We start from the raw sequence: 21107 nt of genomic DNA, 5'->3' as shown, positions 1-21107 counted from the left end.
TGTGCATGTTTATTTGTGTATAAAACTGAGTAGTAGTACAATACTGTTTATAAAACCAGAAAAAAGGCATAATAGAGGAGGAATAGAACAGTGTCCATGTGTTAAGGAAGTACAGATATGAAAACATACAAACTTTGAAGGTATTGTAGGGATTGTTATTCTGCTAAAGATACCAAAAAGGGAAATTCCATAGTGTTAGTATGATCAGACTAGTTTAGATATTAATAATTGAAAGTCTCTTTACTCTTGATGGCTTGTCCAGCTGTCACTTATTTGATATTTTGTGTAATTGTCATCTATTTATTTTAAAAATTCACATTAAAAAACTTATAGTTGTGGTAGGGGAAAACTGTATCTTTCTAGTTAATAAATGTTATCAATGACTGCTTAGAAACTGTAATATTCTTATGACAGAAAGACTTGCTTCAAGATAGACATCTGGATCCTATTCACTAATATGCAATTATTGCACTTTAAATTGTCTGGAAAAATACTAAAGATAATTCATAGGAGGGGGATGGAATCCAAGAAGAGATGGCCAACTTCATTGGCAGCTAGCCGACTACCCTGTCTTTGTTTTCATTATTTCACCTAAAGCTCACACGGCACTATTATCCTCTTCTCTTCTAACAGATCCTACTCTCAAAGTAGATGACAGCAATACTCGCATCTTAATTGGCTGCTTAGTGGCAATCATCTTTATCCTCGTGGCCATCATTGTAATCATACTCTGGAGGCAGTTTTGGCAGAAGATGTTAGAAAAGGTAAGATTACAGGCAGATGCTACATCATAAATGATGTGAATTGCTGGTTTAATGGCTAGAGCTCAACATTAATATTATTGAAACTGGCTAGTGAAATTAGCTTCTGGTCTAAAGGTTATTAATAAAAATTGGGAAGTAAATATACTCTGTGTGTATACACACAGACAAATATTCTTTCTGCTTGCTCCTCATGCACCCGAAGAGTCTTGATATATTTGTGATTGATTGATTACTGTATGTGCCATCAAGTTGTTTTCGACTCCTAGCAACCACATAGATAGATTTTCTCCACAGCAATCTATCAGATCTTCCAATGGTGCATTCATCACCATTGTAATAGTATAATTTTATATGCAATCAAATTATATACCTCCTTTCCTGCCCTGCTCTGTCCTCTCTGTCTACATAAGTTGATGAGTACATGGATAAAACATAGCACAAAAAGAATGTTGAGTCAATTCTGTGATTCATGAAATCAATATCTATATATAATCAATACATACCTGCATATAAGGAATTCAGGGAAGAGGGAAGAGATAAAATGTATCAGTATAAAGAAGAAATTGAAAGGTATGCCAGATTACAAATAGTATACTGTATCAGATAGAAGGACAAAGCACTGGCAATCTCAGACTCTAAAATCTGGGTTAAAATAAATTCAGATGTGAAGACTGCCGGAAGTATCTCCAGACTCCTTGGTATAGTGTATGGGGATGTTGTGCTATAGTTGAATATATCATCTAGAATTAATTGTACTCACTGGAGTAGAATTTTTTTAGACTTTTATGTCATATTTGCTGTTTGCATGTATCCTACACATGTGAACAGAAGAGTATGTAAGCATGAAAATTGACCCATTAAAAATTCTGTACAACAGAAAGCTTCTCAGATGTTTTACAACAAATGTTATTTGAGCAGAGATACCACCTTAGGTTAGAATCTGCTCAGTAAGATACTTTGTCATTCACCAATTTATAGTGAAGAAGAACATCATGTGTTTTCTTTTGATTTCTAGGCCTCCCGCCGGATGCTGGATGATGAAATGACTGTCAGTCTCTCTCTACCCAGCGAATCCAATATGTTCCACCACAGCAGCTCCACGCCATCCAGTGAACAAGAATCAAACTCCACTTATGACCGCATATTCCCCCTAGGGCCAGACTATCAAGAGCCATCGCGACTGATCCGCAAGCTTCCTGAATTCATCCCAGGGGAAGATGAGGCAGGTCAGACTGGCCAATATTTGTAAAGAGACTGTTAACTCATTCCCACATCGTACTAGATCAATCTAGAATAAGAAAGTGTGTCTTAACTTTAATTGTCTATGTATTTGCCAGCTGATGGGATAAGTTTGATTGAAATGAGGGAAGGCTGGTGGCCTATTCCAGCAGTAGCTGGATCTTTTATTCCTTCATGCTAAATGAAGGAATGTAAATTGGCTCTTAGGAATAGAACTGTGAACAAACTTTGGTAAATTAACCTGGTTAGTATCATTGCTCTATCTAAACATCTGTACAGACTGTGGAAAGAATATATTGGGATATTGTCATCCATGTTGCTCTCAGATCAAACTGATCACCCAGAGTCCCTCTTTTGGGGGAGATGGGCAGTAATTAAATTTGAATAATAATCGCAAATGTCCTAACTGAAAAAGCAGCATTTTCTGTTGAGGTCAGATGTGAAATTCCCAGCTGCATAGAGAAATATATTGGGGCACAGAATTTACTTTCTTGAAAATCATAGCTTTTTGGGTTAGTTTTGTTTTATTTTAAAATTGGTTTTTTAGCCCTTCATATTTGTGAACGTTTGCTGAATTTCTGAAGGAAAAACATTCCAGTTGTTTTTCTTTTTTTGGAAAAGTATCTCCCATACCTGTTTATAATTTAAAAAAAAAGACTCACTATCAATAAAGATGAATACATGGTAGCAAAAATGGATTGTAATAGAAGAGGTTTCCCTACGTGATCCAAACAAAAAAACCCTATCCTGGGTCATTCCTATCTTATAACAGATGACGTGAAGAGGCATAGAAGGGCCTCAAGTAAGAATGCTAACAGGGAAAAAAGAAATCCGTGAGATATCAGTCTCTAGCCTGGTTCAAGCCTGGAACGTTAAAAGGGATGGCTGATTAAAACAAACAGTATTCATGTCTACATATAATTCCATATCCATTCTTATAATTAAGAAAAGCAATATAAATAACATAAATTAAGAAAAAAAATTAACTTGCACAGTTGAAGCTAGCTACCAAATTCAGCTTTACTTGATGAATAATTTAGAAGCAGCACAACCCTATGTCTTATGTAACATGCTCTGCTCTAGCCCATAGTGAGTCTCACTGATATTTATTTTTCTCCATAGCTTGCCTGGAGTTAGTTCTTTTGGCAGTCCTCCGTGCCCTGCAGCTTCAGGCAATCTCTCTTTCCAGGCTTACCAGCAACCAAAGCTCCAGGATCTCCTTCACTGAGATTCTCTTGTCTCTGATCTTCTCTCCTCTTAGGCTGCAGTGGGATCACCAAGCCAACCCAGCCAAACGGAGCCGAAGGGGTTCCCCATTATGCAGAAGCAGATATTGTGAACTTGCAGGGAGTGACAGGCAGCAACACCTATTCGGTCCCTGAAATTACCATGGACTTACTCTATGGCAAAGACGTGACTGTGGCCGAGTTCCCTAGGAAGCTGTTGACTTTCAAGGAGAAATTGGGAGAAGGACAGTTTGGGGAGGTGAGAACTTGCTACATATGTTCTTTACAGTAGATTTATCTCCAAAATCTGACTGGAGATGAATGATAAAACTGATATAAAATTTATTATTTAGCATGACCATAGATACTGAAAAAGGAGATGGCCTTCCCTCATTTCAATCAAATTTATCCCATCAACTGGCAAATACATAGCCAATTAAAGTTAAGTTAATGTTGCCGTTGTTTTGCAAAATCAAGTGGAAAAATAAGTTAAGGTGGAAAAACACAAAAGGGTGTGACTTAAATATTTTTCAGTATCTATGGTCAAGAAGACATTTTTTTTAAAAAGACAGGAATGATTATAGTCTTTTCAGAAAATCCTGACTCTCAGAATTGAAAGCTTTCATTGTTATTGACCTTCTATGGCCACAAAATACCTTTGGTCTATCGTTTATTTGTTTATTTATTGAATTTTATCACTGCTCATCTCCCCCCCAAAATGTCTTCTTTTAACAGCTGATAACAAAGTCAAATAATGGGTATAAGAAAATCAAATAAATATCAACTTTTTAAAAGCCTTTGTTTTTACTTTAGTCCTCTGCTATCTCTACAAGTATGATAAGACATTGAATGGGGTCATACATCATCCTGATTATGATTTGCTCAACCATGGTTTGAAAAATAAACCACAACTGGCTATGTATATAAACATGCTAACCCAAACTTAGTGCAGATTGTGAACCAGGACATTGTATCTAAGATCTAAATAATCATCCCAATACAGTAATCCTTCTGGTAAATGGATTTTACCAGATTTTACTTAGTGTTTCCAAACCTTTTTGATTAAATGGGATTGTGGAGAAGAACAAAGTAGTGAACATTAAGACATGGAATACTTCTAGCTTATTTGTTTGAACTGTTTTGAAAACTTTTGTGATAGAATTGTGCACACATTTCTTCTGTCCCACAGTCATCTCTGATCAAAGCAGATAATGCCCTGATGTTCAGAATTATTTCATATAAGCTACCAGTCCAGGTCTTTTTTTTTTTTTGAAAAAAACAATTTTGTTGCTGATTTCTCTTGGGCTCCTACTTTACTTGATCAATCAAATCAATTAATCAACCAAAATGCTGGACTGATATTTTAAAAATCAGTCTTAGTAATTCAACTTAACCAAGGGGTTGTCAGGCTTATCAGGGCCCTTCAGATAGTCACTCATGCCCTAATCACCTTGCAGCTTGACTACTGCAATGAGCTCTACATGGAGTTGCCCTTGAAGAGCATTCAGAAGCTTCAACTGGTCCAGAATCCAACAGCACAAGCAGTAATGGGCATGCCTTGGTATGCTCATGTAACACCTCTGCTTCGTGAGCTGTACTGGTTGCCAGTTTGCTTCTGGGTGCAACTCAAGATGCTGGTCATTACCTATAAAGCCCTACATGGCATAGGGCCTGGTTACTTGCGGGACCATCTGTCTCCCATAATATCTGCCTGGCCAATTTGATCTTGCAGAGTTGGTACACTCTGGATTCCTTTGATTATACAATGTCATCTATTGGGATCCCAGACCCCTTCTCTGTAGTAGTGGAATAAGGTTCTTCTCAAGATCTGGATGGCCACCACTCTGCTGTTGTTCAGAAGAGTGGTGAAGACCTGGCTCTTCACCCAGGCCTTTGGTGAGGGAGAGTGAGACCCCTCACTTCATCCATCTGGTCGGTCACACTTGCCATCTTTTATCTTTTATTGATCTTATTGTAATGTCTTTGATTGTTGTGCATACAAGTTTTTATTATTAAGTATTTAAGTATTATTATTATTGTTATTATTATTTTCAGGTACCAAAAATAAGTATAATAATAATTCTTGATTTGAAACTACTGAGTGGATCTATGCCTGGTGACCCAGAGAGTGAACTAGTCTTTGGGGATTCAGGAGAGGCCTCCATTTTAGATTATATGAGTTTGTAAACATTGTAAACATATATCTGTGTCTTTCCATTTACCTAGTGACCATCTAGAGTCTAGAGTCACTGCTCTGAGATGGGCAGGTGTATAAATTGAATAAATAAATAAATCTTCCCCTGGCAGTATATTGAATAAATAAATAAATCTTCCCCTGGCAGTATATTATTGAATAAATAAATAAATCTTCCCCCTCACTATTAACTCAGCTGAGCAGAGCCAGTCTTTACAAACACTTGATTCCCTTGCCACCAACAGTTACTTTTCTCCAGTATGGTGTAATAAACTGTCTGTGGCTATGGCCCAATTTTTTGTAGCCCTGGTAATCTATAATTTGAAACAGTCTATAAATGTAGCTAGCAATGATTGTAAAATTATCACTGTATTCCAACAGATTATTAGTTTAGCTCAAGAGTAACTTAAATATGATCAACTTCCTTTCCTCTTCAATTCAATCAGCAATCTAAACCCAGTAAAAGCACTGATAATATCTGCATATAGGAATGATCAAACTTACAATAATCTTTCTTCCCCAGAAACCTTTCATTCTCTAAACAAGAGTTACAAGAGGCTTCCATAGGAGAAGAAACCAAGTTATGTACTATAAAGATTCCTGCCTGTTTTGGCATCTTATTTCCCAATCCTCAGCAAAATCTAACCCAGCTATTAACAACAATTTAATCTCCCCTCAGTCTTGGGACAGAACCTTCCATGGTCCATTTAATACATCTCCACAAGCTGATTCTTATGTTCTGCCACCAGATGACCCCCTCCCAAATGGCCTCCAGTCTGACACTCAGAAGTTAAAAAATTAATTTTTCAACTGAAAAATAATAAAATTCATGGCAAAGACATAATTCTACCAGAATTTTAAAAATCTAATCCTGTTTGGTGGGCATCTATACTAGCTCCCTGTTTTTCTGCCATAAATAACTCCTTACAAATTCCCAGAGAATGGCTTAATTCCATCATTCTTCCTATATACCAAAAAGGGGGCAAGTCTAATCTTTCCAACTGCCGCCCTATCAGTCTATTTTCTGTAATCTGTAACTTCTAGATCAGATTTTTATACTATAAACTTCTGGATAGGATGTTTTCTGAGACATCTTAGCTGCAGAACAGGCAGGGTAATTCAACTATGGACCAATGTACAATATTATACCACTAGCTGAGAAATATTATAGTCTTCCCAGAGACCCTTTATGTCATTTCCATAAGCCTAAAGGTGGCCCCTGATACCATGTGAGAGACTCTGGAGGAAACTAGCCACAAAATTGATTGTAGAGGAGACTTAACTGAACCTATCCTCATCCTAATAGGTGTAAAACAAAGCTGTATTCTTGCCCTATTATTGTTTAATCTTTAGAATAATGATACTGTTGACGCTTTTAGTAAACCAGATTTTCATTCTCCAACTCTCACACTTCTCCTTATTCCCATTCTCCTCTATGGTGATGAAGTGGCTATTCTTTCCATAATCCAGGTAGGCCTGCATAGATACTTTGAAGGATTATTTTCTTATTGCCATAGGAAATGTCTTGAGTTTAATTACTATAAAACAAGGGTTCTAATACTTTCCAGAAAGTGCCTCAAGTCCCTGATTAGGTGGAAGATCAAATGGAAGATCTATTGATCAGATTATGACTGTTTAGGTATTTACTTTCAATCCTCTACTCGCTTGAGCAATCAAGCAAGGGAGCTCCTTGTAAGAGCCCCCAAAGCATCCTTTGTAATTATTAAATACCCAAGGCAACAGAGCAACAACTATATACCAGCAGCTGTTAAACTATTTAAGGATAAAGTTTTGGATCTGATGCAGATGTACCTGCTGATTTGCCTCAGATTTTAAGGGAGAATATTATTTAATATTGTAATTACCATGTATCAAGATAGCCAAAGGTACAGTATCCTTTACGTTGCTCACAAAAGTCAAGGACTGATCATTAGTCTCTGAGATTTAGGGCAGACACTGATCAGGCTCTTCTAGGTGGTCAAGTTGCCTTTTTCTGTTTAACATTGAAGGTAATATTGTTTTGTCTGTGAGGCTTCCTATAATGATTAACCCACTGGAATGAAAAACAGAATATCTTAACATTCACAAGCATATTTGACCCTGAAACTGGTAGCATTTTGGATGCATTCCTGCTCTTCACAGAGAATAGGAGATGAGATCTTGTGGGGTTTTTCCTTAAAATTGAGACCTTCTGTTTGTGTAAACAACAGTGCTGCTTGTTGCTTTTTCTCTAGGTTCACCTGTGTGAAGTGGAAGGAATGGAGAGGTTTGTGGACAAGGATGCTGTTCTGGATGGTAGTGTCACCCAGCCTGTCCTACTGGCTGTGAAAATGCTGAGAGCTGATGCCAACAAGAATGCCAGGTACTTGGGACATACAGAAAAGGAGGCTGAATGCAGTTGCAGTATTCTTAAGAGTAGCTGATACACCTTCTTTACATTGCACACATATCATTTTGCCCCTGATTTAGCCATTCAGGTTGCCCCCAACTGATGTTGAAGTTTCCTAATATTCCTCAGGGCCCAAATATGCACCTTTGAATCTCATGTTAGTTATAACTGGCAATCAGTCAATGGCTATAAACATTTTTATTGTTTTACAGGATTGACTGAAAAGTGAAAAGTCATGAAACGGATCACATTTCAGATACAGTAAACTGGTACAGGATGTTTCTAAATCTTGACGTTAAAAAAATTGCTGATAACTTTTATTTCATGGCAAAATTGGATGAAATGTTCAAAGCTGACCCTTCAGATTGGGTTTCTCCAAAAATATTGTAGTTACTTTTTTCTTTGGAGTGGGGGTGGCGGGTTAGGCTATCATTTTTGAAAATGAGTTACAGCATAGAAGTGGCCCTAACAAAGAAATCTGCAAAATTCGGAAATAAAGATATATTGTCCTGTCCCTCAGCCCAGTAGGGTTATAAGTACTTTTGGATTCAGAAGGGATAACCACACCTGTATGAGTACTTAAGGCTTTATTCCAATGCAGTATGAGAAAATTAGGTTATAATGTTCTGAAACACAGGAAAGAGAAAAGAAAGACCTTATTCCACTTCTGCTAGTCAGGGAACTTCAAAATTTTAATGGCAAGAGGACTTCTTCAAAGCCAGGAAACATGCAGCACCTTCCCAGTTAAGTCTGCATCAAAATTCCATCTCATGAGGGCTGAGATGGAATTTTATAGAATGAATGAATGAGTGTGTGTGTGTATAGATATAGATATAAATATAAATATATAAAACAAAATAAATAAAATCACACCCTTTTCCAATGGCCTCATCTCACTTGATTTTGTCAAGGCCAACCAGGATAATTTATCTTATCTTGTTCTTGAAGTGCTTCACCTAATCTTGCCAAAGATGAGACCATCCCAAGATTAAGGAGTATTGAAGGTGAGAAAGAGCATCCCACTCTACACAGGTGTTCTGGATCAAAGACAGGACAAAACAGAGAATAACAGAGTATAACCTTCTAGTGGTTAAAATAAATGTTTAATTCTGTACTGTATACTCAACCATTACATGGGAATATAGAATTCTGTGCCTCTAAGGAAAAAAGGGTCCACACCACTATCTCCTCACTGATTTTCCAGTGTCATTACAAAAGGTAGAAAAATTTTACAGAAGTTGTGAGGAACATTATTTGTTTCCTCTTCCCCATGTTCCTATGAATTTATGATCAACTGAGGCAAACATAATGTACTGTATAGCATAGCTGTCATAAGAATAGATGCAGGGGTTATTTAATATATTACCTATTTATGCACTGTACTTTTGTTCTTTCTGTTAACAGAAGTTCTCTGAGTGGTATATAAAATGTATCATAAACATGAAAACTTTATGAACATCAATAGTTAATATAAAACAGTAAACATATAAGTCTGACATAAGAACAATGCAGTAGAAAAGATAAAAAATTAGAGTAGCAATAGTAACAACAAGAAATACAGCATAAAAGTCTGATCATAATGTAAGAACAAACATGGTACTGTTTGTTCACAGCATGGAGTAATATGAGATTTGAACCTACTACAAATTTTATTTAATAAAGCACTATACTGCTTGATGGTAATTTAACAAACGAATTATGTGAAAAAATATTGTTAGCATCTTAGAACATCAAGCTATGCAGCCACTGATGTGAGGTGACTGTATCACTGTAGGAAGAGGGACCAAATTTTTGAATTCTCCCATGTATTAAACAACAAAGTTCATGGCTGAGTGTTCACCCTGACATCCTGCTACTTTTGAGTGTACAGTGAGTTTTTGAAAACAAAGAAACATTTGTCTCTTTGAAGTGATATAATACAGCAGAAGTTTTGCAATTCCCATTCATTTCAGAGGGGTTTGTGTTGGAAGCCTTCTTGGTACATTGTGTCCTTTGTTAATTAGTATACATGTTGGGGTTTCAGTTGCTGTTTGAATTTTTTGCTTTTGGTACCTAAGCATCCTGGGCAAAGGGAGGAATCAAAGGGATTGTGACAACTTGTTGCCAGTCCAAGTTAAGGAACGAATTATTGGTAAAGTGACCCAGTAAACTAAAGCCATATGTTAAAATAATACACATAGCTTGTACATAATGCTTTGGAATGTTCAAATGTTTCACATATATTTATAGCAGGTTATTGGCTTCTGCCCCATACTAACAAACTCTCTTGAATACAGCATAGCTCTTTCATTTCATCCTTGAATGACTTTTGTTTCTGGCAGGAATGACTTCCTCAAGGAGATTAAGATTATGTCCAAGCTTAAGGACCCCAATATCATCCGGTTGCTGGCCGTGTGCATCACCGATGACCCTCTCTGCATGATTACTGAGTACATGGAAAATGGTGATCTCAACCAGTTTCTGTCTCGTCAGGAACCCCAAAACCTGTCAGAGAGCTCCACCCCTCCTGTCAGGTAGATAAGAAGGACTCCCTCAATTCTAGTCTGTACTATCTTTCCTGTGTGGTGGGCCTGGTTTGCACTGCAGCTGTTCCATTTTTCAGCTGCATACATATCTTAGCCTGGGCGTATGTGTGTGATAAGAGTGTTGTAGTTTATTCTGAGGCTTCAGTTAGAGGAGAAGATGTTGTAATTATCTCTACTACTCATTTGTCTTTGGCCTTGGGAAGAAGAAAAGTCTATTTGTTGCTTCCACTTTCAGTGGCCTTGGCCATTTTCAGACTATGACCATTCTCCATGCTTTATGAATTTTCAGTGTAATTAAGCTTACAGTCTAAATTTTGACAGTGGGGATACAATAAATTAAAGAGAAGATTCTGACTTGGGGGAAGGCACTGAGGGGCATCCTGGCTGGTAAATTCCTTCACCCTCTTCTTTTCCAACCTCTACTGAAGGACAGAGGAAAGGAAGAAAGATTGTTCCTTATTGTTTGATTGCAAATCCTCATCCAGATGACTGCTTGTCCTTGAAAAGAAAAGTTGCACTGTTAAGCATGGTGGAAAGATACCACCGAGAACTAAACTAAACAATATGTAAATCGTGTACCGTGCTGTTCCACTTAAGTTTTAATTCAGGTTGAGTACATAATGCCTGATCTGTCTGGAGATCATCAGGCCTCGGGAGACTCATGCTTCCCCACAGTTCTTGTTGTAGAAAAATTTCATCCCTAGCCATGAGGGATTTTTTCCTATTTCTGTTGTTGTTTGTTTAACGATGTCAATGGAAGGGTTTTTTTAAGCCAATCATATGGTTGAGTTGTGATGATTCTGATCTTGATTGGGCCACAATATATTTTCAAACACATTAAGTGGAAGTTGAAGAGAACAATATACAATTTATGTATCTTCTACTTTGACCTGTAGAGGATTTGATAAACATTCTGAGTGGAAATCCTTCTCTTTTGTTCTGGGTAGCTGATGGTGTATGTGGCATGTTTGCCCTTTCACACTGCTGATGATTAGCTGCAGGACCGATTTTTATTTCTTTTCCTTATTTCATTCAGTTATGCCAACCTGAAATTAATAGCTACCCAGATCGCTTCTGGCATGAAGTATCTTTCCTCTCTGAATTTTGTTCACCGAGATTTGGCTACACGCAACTGTCTGGTGGGCAAGAATTACACCATCAAGATAGCAGACTTTGGCATGAGCCGCAACCTCTACAGTGGGGACTACTACAGAATCCAGGGCCGGGCAGTACTCCCTATTCGCTGGATGTCATGGGAAAGCATCCTTCTGGTGAGCATGTTGCACTTGCTATTATGGTTACAGTAGTTAGTGGAATTTTTTGTGGGTAGCCATGAACTCACTGCCCGCTTACTCTAACAACAGGGCCTTTCCTACTTGCACTTCACCCCACCAGGCATCCTCTTTTTAACTGCTGTGCCCTCATGATATTGCCTTCATCTCATCTCTAGCACATGCCTGAGACATCCTTATACTATACCAGTATTAAAGGGACAGTTCCCCTCTTATCCTAACACAGATTTAATCATGGATGCAAGCTAACATACTTCACTGACTCTTCTGGTACAGTCAGATGACCCCCTAGGAGTTGAGATCTGCCCTGCATCCACTGGCCACTTTAGGCAGGTGTGAACACTGGGCCTTGTCCTCCAGGGCCATTCTGTTTTGGCCAGTGAGATAGTCTGGTTTTTCCGAATTTGAGTCTCCCCAATCAGCTGATCCCTGGCTTGGAGACCTAGAGCAGCTGATCCTCCCACCACACTGTTTACCTGTTGGAGAGTGCACACGGATACGTGGTGTGAAGGAAGACTCCCACTGTATCACCCCCAGCCCATGTTAAGGAGAGTAATTGCTGGGTGTTGTCCTACCAGTTTGGTGACATTTGGTGGGAGGAGATTGAAACAAAGCTGATGGAAGGGACTACCAGTCTCTTTCCTTAACATGCTGTGCCCACAATAAACAAAGACACTACAATTTGCTAACTGAGGGCTGTGGCAGGATACGTTCGGTAATGAAGGTGCCAAATATTGTGTCATGACCCCGTTCCAAGGCACACAAGAGCCTCACAACGTGGATCATGATCATCAGGAAAGAGAGGAAGGATACAATCAAATCAATGCTCAACTAATCACCCAAGCAACTGCACCCATGAACTGATCTACAGCTTAATAGAAGGGCATCACAAGGTAATTCAGATAAGCATCGATGACACAGAAGGACTCACGCCTTGTGCCCTGGAGGACGCACCTGCACCAATAGGACAAAGACGGCAGCCGGGAAAACGCCCAAACCACCATCACAAATCCCATCAACATCTAAATCTCCCGTCCGGTCAGGGGAATGGGGACAATGGAGGGTGGAGGAGCACGGGGTCTGGCAAGGGGGTATAAACAGGACACCATGCCACCACGCCTCCATTCCCATTTTTCATTCTGTCAAGCATTCCGTTCCAATAAACCGGAAATCCTTAATCCCTATTAAGTGAGTCTGTGACTTATTCGGAGCGAGGCTGACCCTGACATTATGCTTTATAGTTTTCTGCCAGCTCAGAGATGAAAAGATGCCACTTCAAACAAGCCATGAGGAAGAGCCTAAAGTTAGTGTTTGGCTGCATAACTAGAAGACCACTCTCGTTCTCACTGCCAACTAAGGTTAACTAGTTAAAAAATGAACATGTCTGGCAGCTTGGGAAACCGAAAAACTACTAACTAGAAACCCGTTATATCAACCTTCCCATCCTGGTGCTCTCAGTCTAGGAATTCTGGGAGTTGCAGTCCTAAAATAGCAGCCAGGTTGGTTGCTTTGTGTTTATTGTCACTATCATTAGCACAGGCCTTGCCCATAAACACATATTGTTTGAAAAGGAAGGAAACTGTTGAGGTTTTCCTACTAACGATTAAGACTGCTATTGTACCTAATCATTTTGGCCGGGTGAAGAGGTTGTATTTGATTGTCTCCTTTCACATGCTTGATGCAAATCGCCTGGGGGGAGGAACCTGCCCGGACTTGTTTCTTACTTCCTTTTTTTCTCTCTGCCGATATGTAGCAAGCCAGGAGAGCTAAGTCCTTTAAATATGTTTTGCTTTTTGTAAATAAATTATTTTTATAGATATGCCTGTTGTGTGTGACTTTTCTGATCTCTCCTGGGCTAAAGGCTTTCCCAGCATTCTGCAACAGAAACTTTCGGTCTTAACCACTCTTTCATCTTCTATACCAGAGATGGCTAAAACGTACAAGGTGTTCTAATACAAAGGTAGCAAACATAGTTGAATCTGGATTTGATCTCAGCTTTAAACTGAGCTGCCTTTGAAGTCCATTAGGGGAGAGAGGTGAGCAAGGGAATTCATGGAATCACATTTGGCATGGGAACAGACAAGACTCTGAGGCAGGAGCAGAAAGGAAAACAGCCAGGCTGTGTCTCGGGGCGCAGAGGTAGAACCTGACAGAGATGGAGGGCAGAGCAAATAGCAAAGCAGCCAAGCCAAGGAGAAAGTGACATGCTTCCTTGCTTCTGGCCTCCCTTTTTGTGATTTTACTCCCTCCCACTAGAGACCGGAAGGAAAAGGCTAATACCCTAAGATTTCTAGTCATCCACTCAGGCTTCACTGCCATATTCCTCAAGAGTAATTTATTTATTTATTTATCATATTTTTATCACCGCCCATCTCCCTCATACGGGGGACTCTGGGCCATTCACAATAAATAATTCTATAGATGCCAGTGGCTTATAGGCAGCCAGGTTTTATGCTGTTCTGAATATATAGGTGGATAAAAATAAGGAAGAGGGCAGATTTTGTCATTGGAGTACAGACACCTATAGTTCTGGAAAGTCTGAGTCTAACATAAAATAAACTTAACCCCATAATCTTAATGCCCCTATATGCTGATTCCAAATCCTCCTTCTTTGGCATCTCAGTTACCATCTTAACTGCTTTCATTTCTGTAGCAACAAGTGATGAGAACTATACTATTGGTCAAGTCTGGCAACTGCTGAAGGCCTCTAGTCTAAAGTCGAAAAATAGATTGACCCAGTTTGAAAAATCCATCTTAAACCCTGGTTGCTTTATTTCTTTCCATGACTAAATAGAGCATGCATTTATCACTCTGGATGAACATAGCCAAAATCTCTATCAGGCCTTCCTTTCAATAACAAACTTTCTTATGGCAAAGGTAGGGAAAGAATGAAGATGGATATCTAAACAACAGCTTCTCTGAACAGCTTCAGCACCAGATGGGACTGAATGTTTCAGATCCCCCGATCAAAGGTTTCACAGAAACCCTTATCGGAGCATCTTCCATCATTTCCTTCTCCCATGTTGCCAGATGGGAGGGGTGTGTGAAGTTGGAGTGTAACGTGGTGTATTATGGCTATGGAGCACATCAAGGACGCAAGTTGAGATATGCCAGGAATACCATCTGGATGGGAGGGGGAGTGACATGTTTCATGAGAAAGGGGACTAACTAAGGGAATGTAGTTTTAAGTTAGGTTTGAGTGGGAAATCTTTATTCGCAGCTTGCCTTCTGTACCGTTCATTACGCTTCATTAAAACAGTTAAAGGAATCGCAGCTTCCTTACTGTGATTGTGTGAATGCTCGAATGATCAGGTGCTGACAGAAAGGTGGATAAATGTAGACTACACATTCTGGAAAACATACAGATCTATATGATTTACACATTTTTATTTTTCTGTGGGCACAGTTTTAATCCCTGGAGTTTGTTAATTCTTAAGGAAGCCATGAATCTCTGGTTAGTTATATAATTTGTTTTGATTTTTTTCCCCCCGTTTCTCCAACCAGGGAAAATTCACCACAGCAAGTGATGTGTGGGCTTTTGGTGTTACGCTCTGGGAGACCTTCACCTTTTGCCGAGAGCAACCATATTCTCAGCTATCTGATGAACAAGTAATTGAGAACACCGGAGAATTTTTTAGAAATCAGGGACGACAGGTATGAAAATATCTGAATGTAAGAGTCCCCCATTGGGGGAGATGGGCGGTGATATAAATTAAATAAATAAATAAATAAGCTACAGACAGATGTTTATTGACTCATAGAAAATGGAAACATCATCTGATCTGTTGGGGAGATATACAGGTATTCCTCACTTAACAACAATAATTGGGACTGGAATTTCCATTGCTAGGCGACATGGTCGTAAAGCCCAACGTCACATGACCGCACCAGTTAGCAACAGCACTTCTGGCACTTCTGGTTGCTGCTGTTAAACGTGGCTTCTTGTGGTTGCCATTTGCAACCTCTTCCTGGCTTCCCCATTGACTTTTCTTGTCAGAAGCTGGCAGTGAAGGTCACAAATGGTGACCATGTAACCGCGGGCTGGGCGCTGAGTGAGTGGTTGTTAAGCAAGGACCGCCTAGAGTGCTTTAATATGTGATCCAATATCTATCTATGAATAACTGTTGTTTGCTTTATTTGCTTGAATAGGCATGGATATAGCTTTGTTAATAAAGCTGAGATCATTTTTGAGGGTTTTTTTTACTCACATCATCTTGACACATCTGTATGGTGCATTCACTGATGGACTGGTGAAAAGAAGGAAGAAAGTAAACGCCAGTTTTATCATTCTTCTTGGCACCTGGGCCGGAAGGGAAAACTAGCATAACTCTTGTCAAAGTTAAAAAGAAAAGAGAAAGCATCACCTTTCACTGGGGAGTTAACAACAATAACAACAACAAAAGCCCAGCTTTTCACCAATCTACTAGTGAACGTGTTTAAAAAAAAATGGGTCAGGTAAGGCAGTGACTGCTGACCAAATGGGGGGACACTTCCTGTTACAGCACAGAGTAGCCAATTGGAGTGGAGGTGTTTGCCTACAATATAAGGAAGCACAATAGGCAAACCAGGTAGCACCACTTGGGCTGGTGCAAGTCAGAAAACACTATTTTTGATGTGTAACAGCAGGAAAAGAGAGGCAGAAGTTGCCTTCTGGGTTGGCTCAGGTTGGGTAGATAGCAATATTGTGCATTCTTGCTTTCAAGAAACAGTGTCTTACTCAACTTGATTTTGCAGATCAGACCAGTAATTAGCAAAGAAAAAGAAATATTACTGGGCAAAGTGTTGATAAAATCACTTACAGCATAAGCTTACTGCACTGTGGTGTTTCAAGAATAGAGGGAGGTAGCATTTTACAAACTAAACTAACTGAACTCTTTGGAGGAAGGATGAGATGCAAATTGTGGTAATAAATTATCACCACAAAATAAATGAGATTACTGTCTACTATGAATCATGTTCTTCAACTAACATGCTACAGATGAAATAGCTATGAACAGAAGAAGTTCTAATGTTTGGTTTTTTTTAAAGAAGAAATTGCTCTGTCTTTCTTCAATCTTTTTTCTCTCCCTCTGCTGTTTCAGACTTATCTTCCACAGCCTCCATTTTGCCCTGATTCTGTATATAAGCTAATGCTCAATTGTTGGAGACGAGATACCAAAGCTCGCCCTTCCTTCCAAGAAATCCACTGCTTTCTTCAAGAAGCAACCACTTTGTAGTGATGCCTTCAAATACTGTGGACCACCCCTTCCCCCTGCCAAGTTACCCTCTCCAAGTTATACCTAGAAGTGAAGCCACTTCACCTGGACCCATCATTTCCTTCTATAGCACAGCTGGACTTAAATCAGCCATCAAAGGACAGACAAGAGAGAAACGGGCATCTGACCAGGTCTGCCACATAACCTCATTCAAGGTGCTGTGTTTTGGACTGGCAAAGAACGAAAAAGTTATTTATCTTGTAAATGTTCTAGGTTGTGTTTTATGAATGGAGTTTGTCTGTGAAAGTGAAGAAGAAAATATATTCTTTTTTCCATAAAAAAGGATATGTAAAAAAGCTTGAAAATGGAACTGAGCTGGAAATAGGGACATGCAATAGGAAAGTACTGAAGCAATTAGAACAGCAGCGCTTTATGCCAGTGCTGTGTGTAGGGGCTGCAAGTGTGCAAGAGGCAGTAAAAGAGCAGAATGTCTTATTGGACACAGAACGTAGCTTGTTTAGAACGTCAGCTTTCATTAGAAAAGTTTCTAGTACTTCTTGGTTTTTACACACACAGCTTGCTAAAATCCCAAAAGCCAAAGGAGGTACTGAAACAGATTTTCTATGATTTAGGACAGGATTTGCTAATCCAGAATAAGTTGGGTATAATTAGAAAAAGTATGTGAGAACTCGTTTGGTCTAGTGGTTAAGGCTCCTGTGAGTTCTAGTCCTGCCTTAGGTATGAAAGCTGATTGGGCCAGTCACTCTCTCTCAGCCCATGACATCAGGCTCTGGTGACAAGTTTGTTGGTTAATTCCTGTCGCAACCAACAGATCAATATTCAGACCTTGTATCTGCAGGAAAAATGCTAGGAAGGAAAAAAAATGGGAAAAAGTATGCAGTTTTATATCATTTAAACACTATACAGAGTTTGCAAAATGTAATTAATTTGGAGTGGAACTTAGATTGCTCTGAGTAGAACTTCCTTTTTTCAGGGTGTGTTACAAAAATCTGGATTCTTACAGAATATGCCCTGCTCAGTCCAACACACTTCACTCACTGTCCTGTAGGGAAATGAGTGCTCTGGCCTCTCCCACTTCAAGGGGTACTGGATTTCTCCTAGCCCTCGATCTGGGTGCTACTGGAAGAGGAAGGACACCCAATCCTGATGTACAGGTGGAAAGTTACAAGAGGAGAAACACATTCACACTGTCAGCAGGTGTAGACATCCTCAAGATAAACTAGAGTCCTTTAGATACAGATGTGCAGTTCCTGAGTGAAAGCAGAGTAACAATAAAGCTTTGTTGATTTCCTTAAGCAAAGCATGCTCCTCATACCATTTGTACATGCAATCTCACCTGGACACCAATCAACCAGGCTTGGCCAAGTCATTGACTAGGAGTGTTGGGAAAAGTCTGGCCCAGACGAAGAAGCAACTCCCTTCTTCGCCTCAGTTTTATAGAAAGACTTGATGCTAGGCAGCTTCAGAATGTGTCTTTTGCTCTGAGCTTAGGTACTAGTCATTTCCTCCTGTGCTGTGCTGCAGTTAGTATAATTTTTCAGCATACCTCGCTTACTTCCCCTTGTGGCTTCTGGCTCCCTGTTTGAATACCTGACCTTGTTTTTAGCTTATAGCAGATAGTTCATAAAGTACAAAGATGGATTTGCTTTTACCTGGTATCTAACAGATGCAATACATGCTGCTTTATAGTCATGCTTCTGGGTGCCCTAAATGTCCTCTCATGGGTTGTGGAAGTCTGAAGCCTGGAATACTGTGTATAATTCTGATTGCCCATCTCAGAAAAGAGAATATGCCAAAAGGAAGGGCAATGAAATGCAACCAGAATGATCAAGGGAATGGAGCATATGAAGATAAGCTAGCATATTTGGTGCTCTTTACTTCAGAACAGGGTGGAGCAAAGTGGTCAAGAACTGCAGCTCAGCTCCTGACCTTCCAGTGGACCATAGGAAACCTTTTGGTGATCTGGTCATGTCACTGTAAGGAGAGGGACTTAACTTCTTTCAGCCATTTTTTGCATCTTTTCAAGATTTTAAAGGTTGCTAGCAGAACAGGACACCTCCAGGAGGGAAAACTGCTCCTATCTCCACCCTTAAAACACAGAAAAATAGCCAAAATAGCTATTTGGGGAGCACATTTCAAATTCTCCGTGTGTTGGGAGATTCTTAGAAACCTCCCACTCTCAATTCCCCAAATTGCTAAAACACACACACACACTCACGAACCAATTTCAGGCCATTTTGAGGGTTTGAGATATGGGAGTTTAGTACGAGAGTGGCAAAATTGCCCAGAGGTCCTCGTGCTCCCATTCCCACTCCTGTTTAAAGGAAAAAAACCATTGACATTTGGCAGTATAATCTCATGGTGCTGGGGCATGCAAATTAGATCTAGGAGAATCACAAGCAGCCCATGGACTTTAGAAAATGGTAATTATTAAATCATGCATAGTATGGGGGTTAGAAAATGACAACAGAAAATGTGTACAGTTGGGATGTCCAGTTAAGCAAATAAATACATAAATAAAGCAAGAAAACACAGGACTGCTGCTAGATCAAAACTCAAAAATCACTGTGACATGCAGTTATAGATCTGTTCTATCTTTTGTACGTAGAATCTAAGAAAGAGGGGCCTATTAGATGACAATCAGGCTCCTTTGGATGCAGGTTGAATGGTATTCCAAAAGATGTATGTAGTTCTCAATAGATTATGAACCATATTAATTAACAATAGGCTGGTTCATGCTTCTGGCAATCAAATGTCTTAGATTTCTCCATTGTGAATATCAGATTGTTATTTTCCAAAATGTAGTGATGAGAATGTTTTTAATGCTATAGTTTTCGTATATGAAACCAGTGACTCCTTATTTGTTTGGTGTCAGAACACCAAGAAGTTGTGATTTGTAGAGATGACTTGGAACCATCAGCTAATTGCTAGAAAGTCTAGAGCATGATAAGGAATTAATGGGTGAGTTGCTTCTTTTACAGGCTTTGGGATCAGCAGACTCTAAACAAAGACCAGATTGTCTCAATAACTTTGAAAACCATCTGGGAACCACACAACTATAATGGAATAGTTCACAAATAGTAAAGTAAGATTCCTTGGAGAGATTAAGCAAAAGATAAGGAGGGGGGGATAGATTATTCCCTGAAACCTCAAGGCTGGTCTGTCTTGACATGTTTTGACTGAGACGAGAAAGTATGTTTGCTGCCCAGTTTTAACACATACTGCACTAATGGATTTCACAATTGCTGCTGGAATCTCTCTTTCTGCTTTCTTGGCATCCATCCCAGAAACAGCCTTAAATCATGCTTTGTGGGTCTTTATGGTCAGCTTCTCTACCTTTCCTTTGATCACTGGTCAAAGATAGGAAAAGTGAAGTTATTGGCCTGGCTCTTTTGTCTTTAAGCTCATGCATTCCAACTCTGTTTTTTCTGTTTACCAATTAATGTGTGCTTATATAGATACAAAGGCCTGCAGCAAAACCTGGCTTCTTTTGTGAGGCTTACTGTTTTTAATTCAATAGCATTTCTTCCTGATTCCTCATTTAGGATGCAGCCATAGTAGATTTTTCCCCTGAGCAATCCACTGTACTTATCCTGTGCTCATAAACCTCACAGGAATAGTTCACTTATGGAATCAGAGCAAGGCTAGGGGTAAAATAGAATTTAAACTGTTAAATGTAGGAAGAGAAGAATGTTCACGTACCCTACACTCCTACACTCTTCCTTCGAAGAATGGATATCATTTACCTCTCCCATTTTATAGATGAATTGGCTAGACAAATGAACAGCAAGCTGGGTTTCCACTTGAGCTTCTAATTGGGTCCCAACATTGTATGGTTATTATAAGGCAGTCCTTCATCACCTAATGCCTTCCAAATACAGTAGGAAAACTCCCAGGATTTCAAACCAGCATCCAGTTGTAGATTTCCATGATACATTAGAGATTCTGTATTTAATAACCAAAATAGTGATTATATAAAGGTTGCAATACATACTTCTGTATCATATTCCTCTTGATGCAATGGTACAATGAAGGACTATCAAACTATCAGTTTAATTGCTTACAGATGATTTACCATATCTTATATCACTGCCCACAATCACTGTGACAGTCAATCACTAAAGTACAGCTCTTACTCCCAACCAGTAATAATCATTCCTTTACTCATCCCCTCAAGAAAGATAAAGCCAATAAACCTCACATTGCTCACAATAGGAGAATAAGGCAAAAAATAATCCTTTATTGTTGACCAGGCTGGGAAG

General features: G+C 39.3%; 1 protein-coding gene across 1 annotated transcript in view; it reads left to right on the top strand.

The window, feature by feature from the left end:
- DDR2 (discoidin domain receptor tyrosine kinase 2) overlaps window positions 1-20652 on the top strand; it is a 68166-nt gene extending 47514 nt beyond the window's left edge. Inside the window, exons 10-17 of the mRNA XM_063298529.1 lie at window positions 634-764; window positions 1780-1990; window positions 3265-3488; window positions 7658-7785; window positions 10134-10325; window positions 11374-11608; window positions 15134-15283; window positions 16711-20652. Of these exons, the coding sequence (XP_063154599.1) occupies window positions 634-764; window positions 1780-1990; window positions 3265-3488; window positions 7658-7785; window positions 10134-10325; window positions 11374-11608; window positions 15134-15283; window positions 16711-16845 (1406 nt within the window). The 3' untranslated portion in view covers window positions 16846-20652. The remainder of the gene's footprint in view (window positions 1-633; window positions 765-1779; window positions 1991-3264; window positions 3489-7657; window positions 7786-10133; window positions 10326-11373; window positions 11609-15133; window positions 15284-16710) is intronic.
- The last annotated feature ends 455 nt before the right edge of the window (window positions 20653-21107 follow it).

This window comes from Candoia aspera, chromosome 3 (assembly GCF_035149785.1).
Source record: "Candoia aspera isolate rCanAsp1 chromosome 3, rCanAsp1.hap2, whole genome shotgun sequence".
NCBI lineage: Eukaryota > Metazoa > Chordata > Lepidosauria > Squamata > Boidae > Candoia > Candoia aspera.
The sequence above is the reverse complement of the archived record's forward strand: the minus strand, read 5'-3'. Positions and strand labels throughout refer to the sequence as shown.